Genomic DNA, 23,019 nt, shown 5'->3' on the forward strand with positions numbered 1-23,019 from the left:
TTTCTTTTGGAGTTATATTAGCATTTACATGTGACATAAAATCAAGTTTTCATAAATATATGTTCTCAGTTAATGACAGATTCCCTTCAGACATTCCTGCAACCAAACACAAGACAATCACCCTGGGTAGACACAATGGGGTTTCTGGTTGTGTGCAGAACACTAAACCAGAACCAGGGGTGGAATCTAAAGGAAGAAGAAGTTTCCTTCCTGCCTTAGAATCCTAACCAGAAAAGGAAGAAGAAAAATAAAAAGGCAAACATGGCACTACCTGGCTGTGTGAGTGTAACACATGGCCCAGGCAGCTAAGACTTATTGTCCCTATTAACATTCTTCAGTTTGTTAGATGAACGTCTCAACATTCATGATGACACGATGTAAGAGAGTGTATTTCTTGTGGCTTGTAAGGGAATCCCTGCAGCCAAAGTCGTCACTCACAAGTTGCTTTCTTTAAATATGCAATGAGGTCTAAGCGCTCGTTCTTCTTTTTAATACCAGCAAAAATCATCTTGGTTCCCGGAATATACTTCTTTGGGTTTTCCAGATACTCTAAGAGAGTGTCCTCTCCCCAAACGATACCTGCAAAAACGCAAGAATAAATAAATAGTGTATGGAATAATTTCTAAAAGGGGTCACATGGGTTATACAAATTGGTGGCATTTGCTCAGGATAGGCCATAACCATTAAGTCAATGGGAATCTGACTCCCCCCCCCCCCCCCCCCCCCCCCAAATCAGCTGTTTCAGGCCAAAAAAAAAAAAGTGCCACATGGCCACTTTATGTGTGAAAGAGCTTTTTTTGTGGTTTAGGGGTTTTTATGTGCGGACCTTCTTTTTCCTCTGCCTTCACATGACCTAGCTGTTGGACCACAAAAGGTGACAAAAGCACGTGCGCACAGCAATGGTGTTTATGTGATAACCAGAACAATCCCATTGAAATCTATGGTAGAAAAAAAAAAACAGTACAGTGTGCCCAAAAAAAAAAAAAACACACACCCTCAGCATGCTGCGTTTTGGAAAAACTGCCACACAGCCTCAAAAACGCCAAAAGGGAGAGAAAAACGTCACTCCAAAAAAATGCCGTGTGTGTAAGGCAGATCATAAACTTCCATTGAATTTCAGCTAAAATCTGTCTGCTGGAAAGAAAATAAACGCCATGGCGTTTTTCCAGGATTTTGAGTGTGAAAGGGGCTTCAGCTCTCACACAGTGCTATAGAAGTACTGGCTTGAGTCCCGCAGCCGCGTCAAACAGTCGATCAGGGGATGGGCCGAATCAGACCGTCACCAAACTTATATTGATGAGCTTTGCTGAGGATAGGCTTATCAGTTATTAAAGCTTGGATAACCTCATTTTAATACATACCAACATTACTAAGTTAATCCCACACGAACTACCTGCTCAGCCAGTCAGTGACTGCAGAGGTGTGCTGCGGGTGCACCCGGATGGGTCAGTATCACTATATTATTATGTTCCCACCACCCCCTGCTCTCCCTGTTTTTTTACCTTTGCCTTCAGTATCTGTATAAATAAGCAAGCTTATACAGGTCAGATATTTGTATAGTTTGGAACCTCTATTCATAGTGATTCTTTAAAAGCATCTGTCACATGAATTAAGATGCCAATAGAGTCAAAGATCAAGATCCTATAGAAAGAGCCACCCAATGCAGCAAGATTTACTAAAGGATAAGGACCCTTGTTCTAAAAGCATCTGCAATATTAAATTAGGGTGCCTTCACACATACCGACTCGCAGCGGAAATCTCGTCTAAATGAGAGTAGGTAATGCAGCCGCCCCCTTAACCCCTTCATCGGCTCCCACGCTGTGTGTATACATTACCTCTCTCCCGGCTTCCTGCTCTGCCACCCAGCCAATCAGTGTGTTGCCCAGCCACAGCCACTGATTGGCTGGGCGGGAGACCAGGAAGCCGGGAGCCCGTGCAGCAAGGAGACAGGTAATGTATACAGAGAGTGGGAGCCGATGGAGGGGTTAAGGGGGCGGCTGAATTACATACTCGCAGCTGTTTTTTAGACCGCTGCAAGTAAGTAGTCACAGGGGCCTGCCAGGACCTTAGCTCGTAGCGGATCTCGCTGCAAAATTTAGTTGTCATTTGTATCTCACCTTTGCTTTTGTTGGCATCTGTGTAAGAGAACCCAGGAGCCTGTCCTGTTTTACGACCAAACAGTCCCCATAGGTTTGGCCCAGTCTTGTGCTTTCCGCCCTTCTCAACTGAGTGGCACTGCGCACACTTCTGTACGAAAATCTTCTTTCCTTTCTCTACATCTCCCATGTTGAATCTGGCCAATGGACTTTGAAAAGAAAGCAGAAAATAAGCAACAAATTAGCATGATCAGAAAAATACATCCTAATAAGAGATGAGCGAACCGGGTTTGGGTTTGAGTCGATCCGAACCCGAACGTTCGGCATTTGATTAGCGGTGGCTGCTGAACTTGGATAAAGCTCTGAGGTTGTCTGGAAAACATGGATACAGCCAATGACTATATCCATGTTTTCCACATAGCCTTAGGGCTTTATCTAACTTCAGCAGCCACCGCTAATCAAATGCTGACAGTTTGGGTTCGGATTGACTCGAGCATGCTCCAGGTTCGCTCATCTCTAATCTTATTACATAAGGCTGGCTTAAAGGGGTTTTCCAGTCATTTGTCATATTGAAAGATGCTGATAAGACTGCAGAGAACATAACAAATCTTTATAATCTTTATATATTTTCCCCTATTCGATGTAATGACCAAATTTTTCAATTATCTATTTTTTCCCCTTAAAATTACATTCTTAATGCAGTGACAATGCCGTATACGGTGGAATTTCATGTACTGGTTTCAACCAAAGAAATGACCTTAAATGCAAGCGAAACATTGGTTTCCTAGGTCAATGGCACCAAAATGATGGTCTTTAGCCTGGAGCCATGATGCATGGCATAATACCTGCAGCTTCCTCTAGAGGGAGCCTGAGAGCTTCCTTACGGTATTACTGAGTTCAAAGTTCCCCTAATGCTCGCTAGCTCTCAAGTCAGTCCACAGTCCAGTGGTTTCCCCACCTGTAAGTTTCCAGATGTTGCAAAACTACATTTCCCATCATGCATTTTTTTTTTTATTTGGTTGAACTGTTACCAAACTGTTCAAAAGTATTTAACCCCTTGAATACCAGGCCCAAAATGAGTGGGCCATTTTTCGTTTTTACCTCCTCCCTTCTAAGAGCTGTAGCGCTATCATTTTCCTATCTACAGGGCCATGTGAGGGCTTGTTTTTTTTCAGGAACAGGTGCACACGTAGCAAAAATGGCGGAATTCCACGGCAGAATTCTCCGCTGCGGAATGCCGGTAGCCTCCCTGTCATAATAACAGTCTATAAAAGGCTCGCAGGCATTCTCTCCCAGCGCTGAAGAACGAATATGAATATGAGAGGAGCAGCAGAATTACGCCACTCTTGCTGTGTGAACGTATGGCGCCTTTTATTCTACCATAAGATGTATGACGGGATCCCCAAAATATCATTTATGAAAACAAAAACTGGTGGAATTGGAAAAAAGAATGCAATATGCTAGCTTTTGGGGGGTTCCTGTGTCTACGTAACGCACTATATGGTAAAGTGACATGATACCATTATTCTATAGGTCAGTCCGAACACAACCATATGCAGGTTACACAGATTTTTCAATTTTATTTTTTTTCTTTCCCCCATGAAATCCTTTTTTCTTTGCAATTAATTATTTGTAATCCATTACGTTAAGGAAACGGATGCAAATACGGATAATTTTCCACGGATAACTGAGGAAAAATTGCTGGAGGTTTTGCGGCCCAGAATAATCACTGAACATGTGACTGAGGCCTAAAGGACAGAACTCTTGAGGACAGAGAGTGTCCCAAGCTGTAGCTTCCCGGTGGTGCAAAACTACAACTCCCAGCATGCCCTGACAACCAAGTGTAGTCTTGCAATCACTGGAGAGGAAATTCTGTACAGTGTATACAACTGCAATCCATCAGCATTAGTCCCTAAAGCTAATAGTCATAACTATATAGACTCACACCATGTTCAGGGTACCCACCAGGACAGTCCATATCCCCCCTAGACCCTGTACACCCCCCAGTCCTGGCTTTGCACACATGTGGTCACATGACTGCACACTGATGACGTCACAGCACTATATTTAGCAGACCTTACATTATATTACGTTTCTTGCATTTATTTAAAGGAATTTCCAGCAAAAATAAAAAACTAATGTCACTAATGTTTCAGTCCACGTACAGGTGGAGCTGCGTCTTCATACATGATGTAACCTGCTCCCATGCCTGTAAGTGTGTCTGGCAGCCGCCACTTATGTCTGCAGTCTCTATGAATGCCCGCGCCACTACGTCACCACGTCTCACCGGTGTGTTCGGTAACTCGGCAGCGCCCACGGGTGACCGCCTTGGCTTCCCCGACGACCACTTCTCGCGTCACCAAAAGAACCGTCACCTAGCCCCCTTGCTGTTCTTAGCCAATCGGCGCGCGCCTCGGGTGACCAGTGACGTCACTGCAGCTACTTCGCCGGGCTGTTCCGCCTTGCGACGCGTGCTTCCACCAATAACGTTGGGCCGCACTCCAGCGCCGGCGCTGTGATTGGCGAATCCAATAAAGTGGGCGGGGTATTTATGACTGTTGCCATATATAGGAAAGGCGCGTGAGACATCCGGGTAGTGCAGGGTGTCGCTGCTGTGGGACTACAACTACCAGCACACCCGGCGTGCACTGAGACTTGCAGCTGCAGAGGAGCTAGTTGGTGGTCAGTCCTGTGTGTTACTGCAGGAAATGGCTACTGGATTTGGTGATAAACTACAGCCTGTAATAACCGTGACCGTGTGGGACCTGCTGTAGTTTATTGAACATGGAATGTTATTTAAAGGGGTAGTTCACCATTTTTATCATTCAAATCAACTAGCACAAGAGACTTATCAAAAAATCGCCAGTCTTCCAGTACTTATCAGCTGCTGTATGCTCTGCAGGAAGTGGTGTATTCTCTCCAGTCTGACACAGTGCTCTCTGCTGCCACCTGTGTCAGTGACAGAAACTTTCTAGAGCAGTAGCAAATCCCCATAGAAACCACTTCTGCCACTTTGCAGGACATACAGCAGCTGATAAGCACTGGAAGACTTAAAGAGGATGTACCACCAGATACATCCTCTTTAATCTGAACCGACGGATCGAACGGCGCCGTCATGGGGAAGCCGTTGCCGCAGTCCGTTTTTCGGACCGCGTCTGGTTCCAGTGCATGGCGCTGTTCTATGCACCGGAACCAGCCGGAGCTCAAGCTCTGGAGGTAGGCCCGCCCCCAGTCGGAGGGAATTTCCTCCCGTGTATAACGCGGCTCCCTTAGAATGAATGGAGCCGCGTCATAAAGGGTAGGGAATTCCCTCCGACTGGGGGCGGGCCTACCTCCAGAGCTTGAGCTCCGGCCGCTTCCGGTGCATAGAACAGCGCCATGCACTGGAACCCGGCCGCGGTCCGAAAAACGGACCGCGGCATCAGCTTTCCCGTGACAGCGCCGTTCGATCTGTCGGTTCAGATTAAAGAGGATGTACCTGGTGGTACATTCTCTTTATAGTGACTGTACCACCAGGCTGAAGCACTGGAGGCGGCCGACCCACCCCTAGTGGGAGGAAACCCTAGCCCTCTATCGTAGGGTTCCATTGATTCTAATGGAGGGGCTGGGGTTTCTTCCCACTTGGGGTAGGTCGGCCCGCCTCCAGTGCTTCAGCCTGGGCCTGGTGGTACAGTCACTTTAAGACTTTTTTTAACAGGAGTAAATTACAAATCTTTGAGACTTTCTGGCACCAGTTAATGTAAAATAATTTACATTTAATAATTGCCCTTCTGGCAAAAAGAAAGGAAAAGGGGTAAAAAAAACCTAGCACCTATGTGACGCGACACAATTATAAATGTAATAAAAAATTCTGCCCTGGTTCCTTGGTGCTGGTATTTTTCATGTACACCGGCCTGCTGTATGCAGTGGAGGTGGGCCCAGCGCCCCAGTGTAATGATATCCCCTCCCGTCGCTGACACGCCAGGCCTGATTGTAATGGAGGTGTGTCACTGAGGAGAGGGGATATCATTACACTGTGGGTGCCCGGATCACCTCGCGTCCACTGTGCACATGGAGAATACCAGCGCCAAGGGAAGGAACTGAAAATGGACCACGGCTCCACCAACAAGGTAGGGAAAAAAGAATTCACTGAGGAAATGGTCCATTGGCAGTAATACATCTGGGCCAAATAGTTCAGGAGAAAACACCGCTGCCGCTCCGATCGCCCCCCCACGCGAGCATACGTTACCTGCTCCGCGTAGCGGGTGTTCGAAATTCTCGGCTCCCCTCTTTAGCCAATCAATGCACTGAAGAGAGGAGCTTTGAATTTTGAACAACCGCTACGCCGAGCAGGTAAGGTATGCTCGCGGGGGGGGGGGGCGATCGAGGCGGCGCAGGGGGCTGCAGATGACCGTGGGGCCAGGCGGGGGGCCGGGCTGCGGGCGATCTTAAACCGATTTTTCCGTACCATATATCGTACTGTCTAAACGCTGATTGTTAAGAAAAAAAAATCATTACTCCGACATTGTTAATCATACAATCGGGCCAATTATCGTTTTGTGCTAACGCAACATTATGCACATCTCCCCGTTTTACATTTCGTCCACAAATGCCACTTTAACTGATTGCAGATTGCACTGGATCCTGAAACGTGCGATCACTGTGGTAAAGTAGCAATGTCTCACAGTAACAAGGAGGTAGTGCTGAGCAGCGGGGATCAGGGCAGGTGAGGATGCATTGTTTTTTTTATTTTTCCACCACCCTAATGGTCCTTTTACACAGAGCGATTATCGTTAGAATTTTCACGATAACAATCGCATTTGAGCGATAATCGTTCCATGTAAACACAGCGAACGATCAAGCGACGAGCGAGAAATTGTTCATCTTGATCTTTCAACATGTTCTCAAATCGTCGTTGGTCGTTCGCTGAAAATTCTCCGATCGCTTTGTGTAAACAGTCTTTCACACATTCACTCTGTGTGTGAGATGGGCTTAAGAGATCTTAAAAACGATCGCAATAACAAATTTTTCAAACGATTTATCTTTTTGTCTAATGGTGCGTTTACACGGAATGATTATAGTTTGAATTTTCGCGATAACGATCATTTGAGCGATAATCGGCTCGTGTCAACACAGCAAACGATCAAGCGACGAGCGGGAAATCGTTCATTTAGATCTTAAAACATGTTCTCAAATCGTCGTTGGTCGTTGACGGAAAATTCGCAGATCGTTCCGTGTAAACAGTCTTTCACCGATTAACCCTATGTGTGAGATAGGCTTAAGCGATCTTAAAACGATCGCAATATCGATTTTTACAAACGATATATCGTTCCGTCTAAACGCTGATCGTTATAAAAAAAACACATTGTTACTTTGAAATTGTTAATAGTTCGATTGAAGGAATTATCGCTCCGTGTAAACGCAACATAAACGCTGATCGTTATAAAAACAAAATCTTTGCCTCAAAATTGTTAAAGGGGTGCTCCAGCGTGGGGGCACTTTTTTGGGGGGACCGGGGAGGAGGTGGCTGAAATAAAAGACGTTCACTTACCTCCCCGGTTCCAGCGGCGGGTCCCGCATCACAGCGCTCCGGTCCCCGGCCGCTTCCGGGTGTCTGACGCGGGCCCGAGACGTGACGTCTCAGGTCCGCTCAGCCACTCAGTGAAGGAGGCGGGATCCGTTTGAAGTACGCTCGGATCCCGCCTCCTTCACTGAGTGGCTGAGCGGCCCTGAGACGTAGCATCTCGGGCGGCATCAGACACCCGGAAGCGGCCGGGGACCGGAGCGCCGTGATGCGGGACCCGCCGCTGGAACCGGGGAGGTAAGTGAACGTCTTTTATTTCAGCCACCTCCTCCCCGGTCCCCCCAAAAAAGTGCCCCCCCGCCGGAGCACCCCTTTAAACGATCGATTGGCTGAATTATCGCACCATGTAAAAGGACCATAAGGGTATGTTCCCACTACGGATCCAAGGGGGGGGGGGGGGTTTACGGGTATTACGGTCTCTGCATGTTTGTAGCCTTAGATACCCATTAGCATGTCCAGGTCAGCGGACATGCTAACTGGTGCACTTTAAAGTGACTGTACCACCAGGCCAAGGCCGACCCACCCCCAGTGGCAAGAAACCCCAGCCCCTCCATGACGTGACTCCATTAGAATCAATGGAACCCTTATCATAGAGGGGCTAGGGATTCCTCCCACTAAGGGTGGGTCAGTCTGGCCAGGGGCGGAACTACCGCCGTAGCAGCCGTAGCGGCTGCTATGGGGCCCCTAACATCAGGGGGCCCGTGGCCTTGGCCCCCCGAAGATGACCGCTTGCAACACCCGGCGGCCGAGCGGGCCTCCCGGGTGTTCAGTGTTCTGACTGACAGCGCGAGAAGCCATAGGCTTCCCGCCCTGTCAATCATTCTTGTGACCGCAAGCAAGCATTCTGCTTGCGATCACAAGAGTGTCCCACCCAATGAGCAGCTCTTTGGTGAAGTCCTGGCAGCGTCATCGCTGAGCACTCAGTGTGCGCCGCCGCGGCTGGGACTTCCGGTACTAAGAACACAAACCGGAAGTCCCAGCCACCGCGGCGCACACTGAGCGCTCAGCGATGACGCTGCCGGGACTTCACCAGAGGGCTGCTCATCGGGCGGAGGCAGAGAGAAGAGGAGACCGGCGACCGACGGGGGAGCGTGGGGTTAGGTGAGTTATGTGTTTGTTTTTTAATCAGAGGGGCAACACTGCGGGCTATGTGGGGAAGGGGATGCACAATACTGGGGGCTATGTGGGGAAGGGGATGCACAATACTGGGGGCTATGTGGGGAAGGGGATGCACAATACTGGGGGCTATGTGGGGGAGGGGATGCACAATACTGGGGGCTATGTGGGGAAGGGGATGCACAATACTGGGGGCTATGTGGGGAAGGGGATGCACAATACTGGGGGCTATGTGGGGAAGGGGGATGCACAATACTGGGGGCTATGTGGGGGAGGGGATGCACAATACTGGGGGCTATGTGGGGAAGGGGATGCACAATACTGGGGGCTATGTGGGGAAGGGGATGCACAATACTGGGGGCTATGTGGGGGAGGGGATGCACAATACTGGGGGCTATGTGGGGAAGGGGATGCACAATACTGGGGGCTATGTGGGGGAGGGGATGCACAATACTGGGGGCTATGTGGGGGAGGGGATGCACAATACTGGGGGCTATGTGGGGGAGGGGATGCACAATACTGGGGGCTATGTGGTGAAGGGGATGCACAATACTGGGGGCTATGTGGGGAAGGGGATGCACAATACTGGGGGCTATGTGGGGAAGGGGATACACAATACTGGGGGCTATGTGGGGAAGGGGATGCACAATACTGGGGGCTAAGGATAGACAACACTGGGGGCTAAGGATGCACAATACTGGGGGCTATATGGGGAAGGGGATGCACAATACTGGGGGCTATATGGGGGATGGGAATGCACAACACTGGGGGCTACCTATATGGGGGATGGACAACACTGGGGGCTACCTATATGGGGGATGGACAACACTGGGGGCTACCTATATGGAGGATGGACAACACTGGGGGCTACCTATATGGGGGATGGACAACACTGGGGGCTACCTATATGGGGGATGGACAACACTGGGGGCTACCTATATGCGGGACGGGGATAGACAACACTGGGGGCTACCTATATGCGGGACGGGGATGGACAACACTGGGGGCTACTTTTATGGGGAATGTGGGCCATCTAAAAGGGGAACTACACAGAGGGGCCATTTATGAAGGGGACTAGGGGGCATCTATAAGGGGAACTACACTGGGGGGGGTTGACACAGAGGGGTCATCTAAGAGGACTACACAGAGGGGACCATATACTGTAGGGCAGGGATAGGGAACCTTGGCTCTCCAGCTATTGCAAAACTACAGCTTCATTTTTGACTGTCCATACATGATGGGAGTTGTAGTTTTGCAGAAGCTGGAGAGCAGAGATTCCCTACCTCTGATATAGGTGATGCACAGAGGGTGTCATCTACTATAAATGGATTACACAGAGGGGGATCTCTACTATAGTAGATGCACATGGGGCCATCTATATGGAGGACTGAACAAGGGGCAATCTATAAGCTGTCTACACAGAGCCTAATTTGTCTGTCTGGCAGATTCTGTGGATTCGTGGCTCGGAGTTCTTATAATGGCCCAGGACAGATGGAGAAGAAAATGAAAAGGAAACAACTCTAATGAGAGAAGGCGTCCCCTGTGAGTCACTTAATATAACTGCAGTGTAATTTACATGGTGTATAGAACCTATGTAGAGCTGGGTGTGTTGATGGCATAGTGGTTGGTCGAGGAGGGGGGGGCCCCAATCAAAAGTTTGCTGTGGGGCCCAGCCATTTCTAGTTACGCCCCTGAGTCTGGCCCTGGTGGTACAGTCACTTTAAACTTATTTTTGAAATTTCTCTCTGACATGGAGCCACCACTGATGCTTCATGCATCTTTTTTTTTCCTATTAACAGTTGATTCATGAGAATTAAAATGTTACCTCTCATCACACTTATCGGATATGCAATAGTAGCGGTGGGTGTGAAGCGCGTCACTACCGTGTGGTGTGAGTTGTTATCCCAGTACAGCTTCCTACGCTTCACGGTATCATAATGTGACGTGTCTGTTGTGCAGGGAAAAACCCCAATATGCCTATATACATGATGTTTTAGGGGGGCTTTTTTTACCCCCCTATAGTCTATAGGAAAAAACATTTTTTCAAAAACAACGCTCAACCGCTTAGCCTGCCACGATTTAAAGGAGAAGTCCAACAGACTATAAAATCTGGCAGTCGGCAGGGGGAAATTGAATACAAGTACTAACTTACCTCTTCCTGTGCTGGCGTTAGGCAGCAGGACTGGCCTCGGGACCCCTGCCAGAAGACCTGTCCTGGCTGATGGACTGGCCGCTCAGTGACTAAGGCGGGACATCGCTCCAGTCACTGACAGGCTGAGTGGCCGGTCCATCAGCCCAGAGGTAATTTTCCCCCCTCCCCCTGCCAGATTTTATAATCCGCCAGACTTCTCCTTTAAATCGTGGCAGGTTATGTGTTTGGGTGTTTTTTCCCATAGACTTATATAGGGGTGTACTGTGAAGCGTAGGAAGCTGTACTGCGATAATGTTGTGACGTCTTTACAACTTGGGGGGGGGGGGGGGCAGCTAATAAGTATGGCAAGACTTGAGATTTATTTAATAGGGGTATTTTCACACCTACCGGATCCGCAGCGGATCTCACACTGCGAATTGACAGCGAGATCAGCTGCGGATCCAGTGCCAGTCACCCCTATGATAGCAAATACTCGCAGCGGAATTGACATCCTGCTGTGAGTATGTGCTTTAACCGGGCGCCAGGGCTAATGGGGGCAGGGATGCGGGCGCCGGGGCTGCGGTTCAGGGAAGAAAAAGAGTGCTGCACCTCACACCTATAGCTGATACTAGTGCCCCTAGGCTAAATAAAAAAACACATCAGAATTTTGTGTATGAATTGATCAAGCCATACTGCCCCATGTACCTCGTGCCGGTATCTGATACACATGGGTCCCTACACTAAGTCCACACCGTGCCAGTCAGTGGCCACCAACCCCGCAGGCGCGCAGTCAGGGAACGGGGGCCATGGGACGGCCCTGCGACCCCCATGCCACAGGACCAGACCCAAAAACACCACACCAGGACCCGGCCAGCACCGCCGGTGGAGAAGGTCGCCCCCAAACAGCACAAGTCTGGATGAGGTATTGCACTCACCATAGCTGCCGCAGACAGAATGGGAAAAAAACAGGAGGGATTAAAACCATGTGCACTCAGGTGTCTCCTGCTAATTGCGGTCATGTGGGTCTCACCAGGAGGAGTGCAAAACACGGAGAAAAGAGAGAAACAAAATGCGGTTCAGGGAAGAAACAGAGTGCTGCACCTCACACCTATGGCTGATACTAGTGCCCCTAGGCTAAATAAAAAACACATCAGAATTTTGTGTATGAATTGATCAAGCCATACTGCCCCATGTACCTCGTGCCGGTATCTGATACACATGGGTCCCTACACTAAGTCCACACCGTGCCAGTCACTGGCCACCAACCCCCGCAGGGCGCCGGGGCTGCGTTGCGGGCAGCAGGGGGTTAAAGCACATACTCACAGCGGGATGTCAATCGCGCTGCGAGTATGTGCTATCATAGGGGTGAATGGTACTGGAACCGCAGCTGATCTCCCTGCGAATCCGCAGCATGAGATCTGCTGTGGATCCGGTAGGTGTGAAAACTACTTTAAAAGTAAATTACAAATCTATATAACTTTTCGATATCAGTTGATTTAAAAGAAAAAAATTTTCTCTGGACAACCTCTTTAACAAAACGCCAAACTGCCCAGAGCAATAAACGTCTAGTGGATATAGCCTTTTACTTTTCCCCACTGACCCCCGCTAACTTGGATAGGAGTGGGCACAGTAACACTCACTGGTTTAGAGGATATTAAAAAGAATGGCGCTATATGAAGCCATAATCTAGCTGCAGTGTGTGTTGGTAAGGCTCCATTCACACTGTACACAGGGGCTTTTTGCCATGTGCATTCTCTTCATACTATGAATGTATCCATAGGGTGTAGTGGACAGAGCCAGCACACTGATGCCTGCAATACCGCCGGCGACAACCAGAGGTCGCTGTTGCAGCAAAGTGAAGCCGGACGTTAGGCTGACGAGCACAAAACAGGTGACGTCAGCGGAAGAGGCGGGGATTTGCACCGGTAACGGGCGGCTACTGGTTTTGTTCTTTTGTAATTCTGTGCGCGTAGTAATCGACGAAATGGAGGACAGCAGCGGATTTCGCCCGTCGGCCGGGAATCTGGACGATCCTCCTAATAGCCGAGTGTTCTTGGTGGTCAGTAAGTCGCTGACGGAGGACATGATCCGGGAGAAATTCGCCGATTTCGGAGAAATCCAAGACATCTGGGTGGTGAAGGACCGGCACACGAAGGAGTCAAAGGGCATCGCCTTCGTGAAATACGCGAAATCGTCTCAGGCGTGCCGGGCTATGGAGGAGATGCACGGCCGCTGCCTCAGCGACAACAGCAAGCCCATCAAGGTAAGAGCCGCTCGGCGTCAGCCAATCAGATCGCTGCGCTTTGTCTCAGCTCTGCAGCATTGGTAAGCATGCTGGGATGTGATTGGTTGTCCCAGCGACCGATTAACGGGCCTTAACCAATCACATTCCTCCTTACCTTGTAACTTATCTTTCTAACAAGCTTACAAGCCGTGTTTTGATTGGCTCCGCTTGTGAGTTTGTCCTATTAAAACCAGTCACATTTCACATCTGTAATGGACGTTCTATCACATATTCAGTTAAACACTGAACAAAACAGCACAACATGCAGCAGTGTCTTGTCTAATAAAAAGATAGCCTCTATGACTGAACGGTTACAAAGTCGAATGGGTTCTGTTTAGACTTTGTTCACATACAGATTTACAGGGGTTACCCAACATTGGAAAAACATGGCTACTATCTTCTAGAGACAGCACTACTTTTTTTCTCCAGCTTGGGTGCAGGTTTTGCAACTTAGTTCCATTGAAGTGAATGGAGCTTAATCGCAAACTACACCTGAACTGGTGACAAGAGTCGTGCTGCCTCTGAAAGAAGGTGGCCATGTTGGTGTAGCCCCTTGGTGCGCACAGGGTGCTGAGGATAAAGGTATGTCTCTTACCTTCATCCTCATCACCTTTGCTGCACCTGTTTAAAGGGGTTATCCAGCGCTACAAAAACATGGCCACTTTCCCCCTATTGTTGTCTCCAATTCAGGTGCGGTTTGCAATTAAGCTCCATTTACTTCAATGGAACTCAGTTTTAAAACCCCACCCAATCTGGAGACAACAGTAGGGGGAAAGTGGCCATGTTTTTGTAGCGCTGGATAACTCCTTTAATGTAATCCAGTGTCTGCTAAAGCACTGCTCCGTCCCCTGAGCGCCACCCTACCACTTCTGATTATCAGTGGAGCCAGACCCATTGGCGCTCTGGGGGTGGAGCAGTGCTCCAAATGGCGCACTAAATTAAAGCTGCACAAGAGTTACGCTTAGGAAGAAGATAGGAGACATGGCTTCATCCTCAGCGCCCTGTGCGCAATAGGGAGCTGTCAGAAGGTTAGACTCATCTAATCTGCTGATAGTTCCCCTTTAATGTACACATCCTGGTGATGTGGGGGCTGCGGAAGCATACTTAAAAAAAAAAAAAAAAGTTAACTATTTGGTCAAGGTTTGGGGGTTACATGAAGGTTGTGACTAGATATTATCGAACAGGCCGAGGTTCAGGTTCGTACGAACCCGAACCATCGGTATTTGACTTCCAGGTGGTACTCGGGCTGTCTCCACCTTCCCCACGGAACGGGAAGGCAGCGGGAGTCAAATGCTGATAGTTCGGGTTGGTACAAACCTGAACACCAGCGCTGTTCGATCATCTCTAGTTGTGATTTGCTCATATAACTGAGGAGTTCTGATCTTGTATGCAGGACATCTACACCTTGTTTAACAAAAACCTATATTTCAGGTATTTATTGCTCAGTCACGTGGATCCACGAGTCACAAGGAAGTGGAGGATGAAGAGCTGACGAGGATCTTTGTCATGATCCCTAAATCATATACAGAAGATGATGTTAAGAGCAAGTTCAAGGTACAAGTATTTTATGCTGGATCTACTCATAGTATGGATGTGTTTCTGTATCTGTATTAAAAGGGAACTATCAGCAAGTTAGACGAATCTAACCTGCTGATAGCTCCCTGTGTCTCTTATCTCCATCCTCGGCGCTGGTCCTGTGCACTTAGTTGGTTATTCCTCGGTCCAGTTATGGTTTGTTTACACAGAGAGATTTATTTAACAGATTTTTGAAGCCAAAGCCAGGAATGGATTTGAAAAGTGGAGAAATCTTTCCATTATGAGCCTTTCTCTGCCTATAGTCTGTTCCTGGCTTTGGCTTCAAAAATCTGTCAGATATCTGTGTTTAAACATTTCAAAGACCGTTAGGAGCACTGGCCTGCCCCTTCTAATGATAATCAAATGGAGCAGGGGGGGGGGGGTATTGTCGCAATAGGGATGGGGCAGTGCTCGTAACGATCTTACCAGACCAAGGAGTAAATAACTAAGTGTATAGGAACAGCGCCGCGGATGAAGGTAAGAGACATACCTTCATCATCTGTGTCTTCTGTGCCGTAGCGAGCTATCAGCAGGTTAGATTGATCTAACCTGCTGATATTCCCCTTATAGGTCGAATGACCTGAACATCGATCTAGGCTTCAAACTAACAATCAGAGAGTCATATAATGCTGTTAGCTCCAGATTTTTATTTGGGCCTAGATATTCATCCATAAAAAATTACCATACTTTTTGCTTCAGAAGATTCAACTGACTAGATAACTAGGCAGCTGAAAACAGGAAAAGATATATTTCATATAAATTGCGATCATTGCATGTGGGCTAACTATGCCCAAACACAATGTCAGATAGAGATAGCTGCACGGTGTCTCCGATATTACAATAACACCATGCAGCTATTAGACATCACATGACTCGGAAGGGGGGGGGGGGAGAAAGTTTCAGCACTGGCAAGCGGAAGGCTTTAGCCATGTTCTGCTCGTTAAAGAACCACCAAATCTGCTGCAGATCTTGTACGTGTGAATGAACCCTCGAAGTGCACATTCCTCTGCTGGGTTTAGACTACAAATGTTGGTCAACAAATGGATAGTATGGGAAGCATGGATTTCCTCCTCCTGTACCTGTGATTTGAATGACTGTATTATCCTGGATGTGATACAGTATTATGTACAGTTTGTGGTTATTGTATTCTTTGGCATTTGTTTTAAAATACTCGATGTATGCCTTTTTTGTCTAGTTTTCCTCTACACTCTGTTTTCCTACACAATGTTATTATGCAGTCTCAGTACATTTCTCTCCCATACCCAAAAGTAGAAAACAAAATTCTCAAACTCTGATGTTTTCTTTCTTTCACCAGGAATATGGACAAGTGGAATACTGCTCAATTATTAAGAATAAAACCACAGGCGAGAGTAAAGGATTAGCCTATGTGCGCTTCCTGAAGCCTTCCCAAGCTGCTTTGGCAATTGAAAATTGTGACAGAAGTAAGTGCGCATTTGTGAATGCATTTTGATTCGACCGACTCTAATGTATAACATATTCCTAGAATAGATCATCAATATATTAAGTTATTGAGGGGTCAGACACTTGCCCCCCCCAGCGATCAGCTTATTGAAGAAGCCAGCACTGCAGCCCTTTCGGTTTTTATCAGGCATAGCGCTGTATGTTTGTTAAAGGGGTACTCCAAGCTGGGGTTATTTTTATTGTATGGCCGTGGAAGGGGAGGAAATAGAGGCTTCCGGTCACTTACCTTCCCGGTTCCAGCACCAGGTCCCGGATCGCGCCACCCCGTTCTCCCGTCCGGCTGCTGCTTCCTGGTCTGAGCTGCAGCTTGAGACGTGACGTCTCAAGGCAGCTCACCCATTCAGCAGCCAAGGAGGGGCCCCGCAACGACTGATAAATTGCTGAGTTGCCTTGAGGCATCATGTCTCAGACTAGGAAGCGGCAGCGGGACTGAAGAATGGGGTGGCGGGATCCGGGACCTGGTGGTGGAACCGGGGAGATAAGTGACCGGCAGCCTCAATTTCTACCCCTTCCTCGGCCATAAAATAACAAAAAAAAAACCCAGCCTGGAGTACCTCTTTAATGGCTGGGCTAAGTATTGAGCAGACTTACTGAACTGTTCAGGTTCGGCAACCACCTCTGAACCTGAACATTCTGCATTTGACTCTTGGCAGCAGGAGAAGTTGAATGCCAAGAGTCAAATAGCGAGCATTTGGGTTCGGAAAACGTTGCTGAACCTGAATAGTTCGGCAAGTCTGCTCGACACTAGTATTGGCCTGCAGTGAAAGGAATATACCAGACTGGATGCTATGGAACCAATAGGCTACTTATAACCAACATATTGGGTATACAATAGAAGAAAGTTGTTTTTTTTTTTTTTTTTTTTTTTTTTTTTCATGTTTAGCTGCACCTGTGGATAGGTATGTATAGTGTTGTGTGCAGGCAGGAGGCCTATTCTGTTTGCTGACTAAACATCAGACAGAATTGCGGCCCTTGCTTTAATCAGCCCCCAGCTGTGTATTTCCTATAACACAAAGAGATGTGTGGCCGGCGGCCATGATTTTCAGACATGTTGATGGATTGCAAGCAAAAGATTGCTTGACTGATCGCTGTGTCTATATATCAGTTATATGTTGTTTACCAGTATCTTGAGGAATTGAAGGACGCCCTTGTCAAGTGCCAAGGAGACACTGCTTAGCGTATGTTTTACACACCATCTGTGCTGACAAACATTTTACTATAAGACCACTGATCCCTATAGTGTTATAGTGTACAAACACGAATTACCATGTGGATAGGCAGGCTAAATAGGTCTGAGTCAAACTCCAAACATGAGATCTGATGCATAACTCAATCGGATTATAAAAACATGGCCACTTTCTCCCAAAGACAGCATGAGTCTCCAGTTTGGGTGCAGGTTTTGCAGGTGTCCATTGAAGCTACCCCTGAGCTAGAGACAAGAGAATCGTTTGTTTCTGGAAGAAAGTGGCCATGTTTTTCAATGCTGGATAACCCATTTGAAATTGGTGATATTGTCCCTTAGGTTACAAAGCAATCCTGGCAGAACCCAGAAACAAAGGTTCATCATCTGAGGTACCCGATTACCACGGCTCATCTCGGCAGCAAGAGACACCGCTCCATGAACATGCAGCTTCTATGTATTCTTACGGTGAGTGGTGTTAGTGAAGCCTTATTGTAAAAATGATGAGGGCCAATGCTGCCACCTTCCATACAGAGGTTTCTTTAATCTCATCCTCATTGGCAGACACTGTTCTTCTGTGCACCGATCTGCCTGATAAAGTCAGATTGCCTGGAAGTGGAAGGCTAGCAGCATAGGGACAAATGTTATCAGTTTAACTTTAAGTTGTATATTGATTTTCACTTTCCTGCTTGTGATAAAAGATAGAAAGTAATTATAACCTTCCCTCCTGCACACAGCAGATTTTACTGCAACCAAAAACCGGTTCTGTTCATCTGAATGGGCTTTTTGAAGAGCTAGCACATGGTTTTCTGTAAGATTAATGGGATTATGTTATAGAAAGCATGGTCTGTACCCATCCCCCCCCCCCCCCCCCCCACAACAACGTGAAACCTATGGGCTTTTAAAGTGTCACTGTCATATATGCCATTATGTGCATTCAAAAAGCTTTTCCCAGGTCTCGTTACACCCCCCCCCCCCTTTCTTTCACTGCTCATTATCAGGAAATCTCGACTTTTACATCAGTCGAGCCCTGTGTAATCTACAGAGAGGGGAGAAGGGAGATTAGTCACCAGCAGAGAACAAAGGATTACATCGCGGGACCTGTGTGAAAGTGGTATTCAGACGTCAGAGAGGTCAGTGCTGACTTGAGAGGGGAGAGCCCGGTGATGTAGCTGTAAATTAACTCTTTGTTGTCCTGTTTTGGTGCCTCATCCCCTCCACCCCTCCCCTCTCCATAAGGAAACCATGAAGACAGGGGGGAGAACTTCAAACTGCTTTTTCATGATAAAAATGCATTTTTCGGCTAATAAACCCTAATACAAAGTTTCTTAAAATCACCTGTACTATTGATTTCTGCAAAAAAATTTAAACAACAGGTAGACTTTAAGGTCTATCCACAGGATTCTCCAAGAATGCCGAGTAGATGTCTGCCCTTCCTCTATTATCCATGCCTATGTGGGTAATGGAGATCCCCAGACCTACCTAGTGCGAAGGGCCACCATCCTGTTGAAATATATTGTTGGCCACACACGTTATACTCTCTCCATTCAAGCCAAGTGAACTGTGCACATTCTTGGCTATCTTTGCATTAATTCTCTGCCTATTTGCAGCAGCCAGGCGGCAGATTAGGTGAATCAGCAACAAAGGCCTAACATGGGAATATCCCTTATAACAGTTAACTGTAGAGGATATGCAGAAAAGCTTGCATGATGCCTTACAAACACTGACTTTCTTTCTCTTTCTTCTTTAAAGATCAATATGACTATTCCCTTTATGACAAGGTTTCTGACGCAAGAAACCAGGAAGGTGTGTCTAAACGCTTAACAGTAGTGTCGCGGGTACCCTTGGTCCAGGATCAGCTGTACAGTTTATTCGATCTTATTCCAGGACTTGACTTTTGTGAGGTCCAGCGCGATCTGTATGCAACATATGGTAAGTCTGGTTCTTGTTTTTTTTCCTTTCCTCTTGTGGACTTATTTTACCCTTGTTGCTTCAAATTACACTCTACTTCCTATTGCACTGGAAGATTATAGAAGTAAAGCTATGAATGAATACAATTCATAGCTTTATTTTGTAGTCTCACAGGAGCTTGCTACTGTGACCAGACCACTATGTACCGCTGCACGACATGCATTGTCAGGCCTAGCAGTGACAGGGCCGTGTGTCCCTGCACTGGACTGCTATCCAAAACTGATGGGATGGTAACGATCTCTGTAGACCACAAGACCACCCCTTCCATTGGATTGGGATTGTAAAACATTCCATTGGATCTTCCGGGATTGCGACTTTCAAATGGACCATCAGAATAAAAGAAGCTGACTGCGGCGCTGATCATTCGGTATCAGACACTGACTACCACTGACCAACCAGGGTCAGACGTTGACTTTCCTCGACCAGGAACTGGATACTGACTTCACTTACTGCCATTGACTGTACAGTTGAAGAACCAGATTTTGGATATACTACTGACTATACTGCTGACTACCAGAGACCAGATGTATTCCAGTGATCACCTGATTCCCAGCAATGACTGAGACAGGATGCTGGCTGCACTACTGACAATCAGGCATCATATACTGCATGTACTACAGAACAGCATGGAATATACCGCGAGTATTGTACTGTCCACAAGACGCTGGTAAGCTAACTGTACCACTCACCACCAGGGAACATATAATCACTCTACTGCTGATCACCGGGTACCAGAGGCTCATTGAACACCTTGGACTAGATATTGATTTTACTGCTGACCTCCGGGTAGTGGACACTGACGTACTGCTTACTACCAAGGGCTGGATGCTGACTGTACTGTTTACCACCAGGGACCAATCATTGACTGTGCCACTAACCTCCAGGTACCAGATGCTGACTGTACCACAACCCTCCAGGCACCAGATGCTTATTGTTCCATTTACCACCAGGGACGAGATGCATAATGTGCCACTAACCACCAGGGAATGAAAACTAAGGGCCACATGCAGTAATGTGCCATTGCCAAGGGGTAAGTACACTGCAGCGGAGTAAATTAAGGCTTGTACACTACTGATTGTCCTCATGCCATTGACATCCATCTCGATATATTGCATAAAAATATCACAAATGGCAGTATGGGGTGTTACAGCCTTGGAGCGGTACAGTCAATGTTTCAGTATGTGAAAGTCCAACCATCCTAAGGTATGTTGTGATGGCTTTCAGTAAAATATCGTTTGAACTGTTACACTAGACACATTGATACAAGGACTCCAGCTTTTCTCTGTTGGTTCACTAAGGCTTCTGCTTCTGTTTGTGTAGCTCACGCTGTGGTGCAGTATCAGAACATCTCCTCTGCAATTTATGCCAAATTCAAGCTCCATGGTTTTGAATATCCTCCTGGAAATCGTCTTGGTGTGACTTACCTAAATGATGGAGGCGATGGTACAGAGTGAGTATTATAATAAAAAAAAACATTCCTAGAATGCATATTACCACTGTCCCAACATGGTGCGGTTCTCCTGCTGCTATTTCACGGGTTCCTCCGCCATTTACCCAGATCCAACAATGTTGTGTCCACATGAGATGTGATCTCTGCAGACCCTCACAGTGGTAATATTAACCCCTTCAAGACTGAGCCCTTTGCACAAAAGTCCGTGTCAAATTAATGCGATGTTCCTCCCCGCCTTCTAAGAGCCATAGCGCTTTTATTTTTCCACCTACAGGGCTGGTTGGGGTGTAAATTTTTTTTTGCGCCATGATCTCTAGTTTTTATTAATATCATATTGGTATAACAGAAAAATTTTGATTGCTCTTTATTAATTTTTTTGTGATATACAATTTAATAAAATCAGCAATCCTGGTGCGTTTTTTTTTTTTGTTTCCGTTTACATCGTTCACCGTGTGGGAACAATAATGTTATATTTTAATAGTTCGGACAGTTCCGCACGCTACGATATGTAATATGTTTATTTATATTTTTATTTTTATAATGGGCAAGGAGGTCTTTTAAACTTTTATTAGGAGGGTGAAGGGTCTTTTTTAATACTTTTCAAAACTTTATTACACTTTTTTTAATAACACTTTTATTCACAGTAAAATATGCAATCATTAGATTGCATATACTGGACTACGCTATGCCATAGCATAGATCAGTGTTATCGGCGATCTATGTATAGAGCCTGCCTGAGAGCAGACTTTATACATGGATCGCCGAACCGACAGGACGGAGGTAAGGAGCTTACCCCTGCCTGTCGGCACATGCGATCGGGACCCCCGCAGCACGACCGTCCCTAATGCCGGCAGCCCTCTGCCGCGTCAACATGGGGAAGGGGGCGATTCACTAACATAACATACATTACAAAGTTGTATAACTTTGTAATATGTGTTATTTAGTGAATAATAGTTTAGCGCCGCACTACCCCTTTAAACTCCGCTATCACTGTAGATCGTGGTGTTTAAGGGGGTAATGAGAGTCGGCTGCGAATCGCAGCTGACTCTCATTACCTTCAGCCTGTTGTGAGCAGGATCACTCTTTCTGCAGCGGTCCCGCTCACATAAATATGGTGTATGTGCAGTAGGAACGTATATATACAGATTACTGATGCAAAGGGGTTAAAAAGACGCCTTAACAGTTTCAGACCAAGGAGAGCTACAATAAAGGTAACATTTGCGTCTTAGAAATAATACCTACCTAACCCCATCAGCACTTCAGAGTGATAGATTTCATCTTAACCTCTTAAGGACCCATGAATTACCTGGTATGTCATTGCGTCCCTAAGGTGGTACAGCGACTCTTACGACGTGGGCCCTCTCGGGAGTGCGACTCTTACACAGACAGACTGCATACACAGATTATCTGACAAATATTTGAAGCCAAAGCCAGGAACTGAATATAAACTGAGATGATAAGGTCATTAAGAAAAGACTAAGATTTCGCCGCTTTTCAAATCCATTCCAGGCTTTGGCTTCAAAAATCTGTCTGTGTAAAGACACAATTAGCCAGTGTGCCCCAATCAGCTGTGCCAACTAATTAACCATGCAAATGCTACTGTCAACACTGAGAGCAGCATTTAAATGGCTATGACATACCTTCATTGGAGGTCCAGTGGCCAGGTTGGCTCCCAGCAGCAAGATCATGGGGAGTTGTTCTGGTGTCTGACATCTGGGATTGCTTGAGCCTGTCTGCAGCAGGCTGAAGCAATTGAGCTGCCAGATAATGGGACATTGCTGTGCATATGTACAATCATGGTATTGGTCATAGAAGTCCCCTACAGGGGCTACAAATTAGTGTAAACCTTTTTTAATATGTAAAAAAATACCATTATATAATTTTTAATTACCCCCCCCTTTCCTATCTTTCATTTAAAATATATAAAAAACATTTACTATTGCTGTGTGAGGAAACTAATAAATTAGTAAACCGTAAACAGCGTACGTGCAGAAACCCACCAAAGGGCAAAACTGCAGATTTTTGGTCACCTCACATCTTGAAAATTTTGGAAAAAAGCGATCAAAAAGGCACACATACACAAGCAACCGTTAAAAGTACAGGTCATGGGGCAAAAAATTACCCCTAAAATTGTCCCATAGACAAAAAATTGTGTTATGACAAAAAAAAGT

At 46.7% G+C, this 23,019-nt stretch overlaps 2 protein-coding genes across 6 annotated transcripts in view; one reads left to right on the top strand and one right to left on the bottom strand.

The window, feature by feature from the left end:
* On the bottom strand, nt 1–13,155 carry LOC138800871 (cytochrome c, somatic). 3 transcript variants are annotated; one of them, XM_069983010.1, is made up of 3 exons: nt 12,547–13,155; nt 2,118–2,305; nt 1–579 (listed from the first exon to the last, which is right to left on the bottom strand). In XM_069983010.1, the coding sequence occupies exons 2-3, from the start codon at nt 2,284–2,286 to the stop codon at nt 431–433; spliced, it is 318 nt and encodes a 105-aa protein (XP_069839111.1). In that variant the 5' UTR covers nt 2,287–2,305; nt 12,547–13,155; the 3' UTR covers nt 1–430. The 3 variants fall into 3 exon arrangements, with proteins under 3 accessions (XP_069839111.1, XP_069839110.1, XP_069839109.1); XM_069983009.1 differs by lacking the exon at nt 12,547–13,155 and adding an exon at nt 4,384–4,544; XM_069983008.1 differs by lacking the exon at nt 12,547–13,155 and adding an exon at nt 4,262–4,360.
* The window catches only part of RBM45 (RNA binding motif protein 45), a 20,152-nt gene continuing 9,918 nt past the window's right edge, over nt 12,786–23,019 (top strand). For all 3 annotated transcript variants that reach the window (XM_069983005.1, XM_069983007.1, XM_069983006.1), the window contains exons 1-6: nt 12,786–13,169; nt 14,622–14,744; nt 16,081–16,207; nt 17,770–17,895; nt 19,180–19,359; nt 20,719–20,848. In XM_069983005.1, coding sequence (XP_069839106.1) covers nt 12,891–13,169; nt 14,622–14,744; nt 16,081–16,207; nt 17,770–17,895; nt 19,180–19,359; nt 20,719–20,848 — 965 coding nt within the window. In that variant the 5' untranslated portion in view covers nt 12,786–12,890. The remainder of the gene's footprint in view (nt 13,170–14,621; nt 14,745–16,080; nt 16,208–17,769; nt 17,896–19,179; nt 19,360–20,718; nt 20,849–23,019) is intronic.

The sequence above is a fragment of the Dendropsophus ebraccatus genome, chromosome 9, assembly GCF_027789765.1.
Source record: "Dendropsophus ebraccatus isolate aDenEbr1 chromosome 9, aDenEbr1.pat, whole genome shotgun sequence".
NCBI classification, from domain to species: domain Eukaryota; kingdom Metazoa; phylum Chordata; class Amphibia; order Anura; family Hylidae; genus Dendropsophus; species Dendropsophus ebraccatus.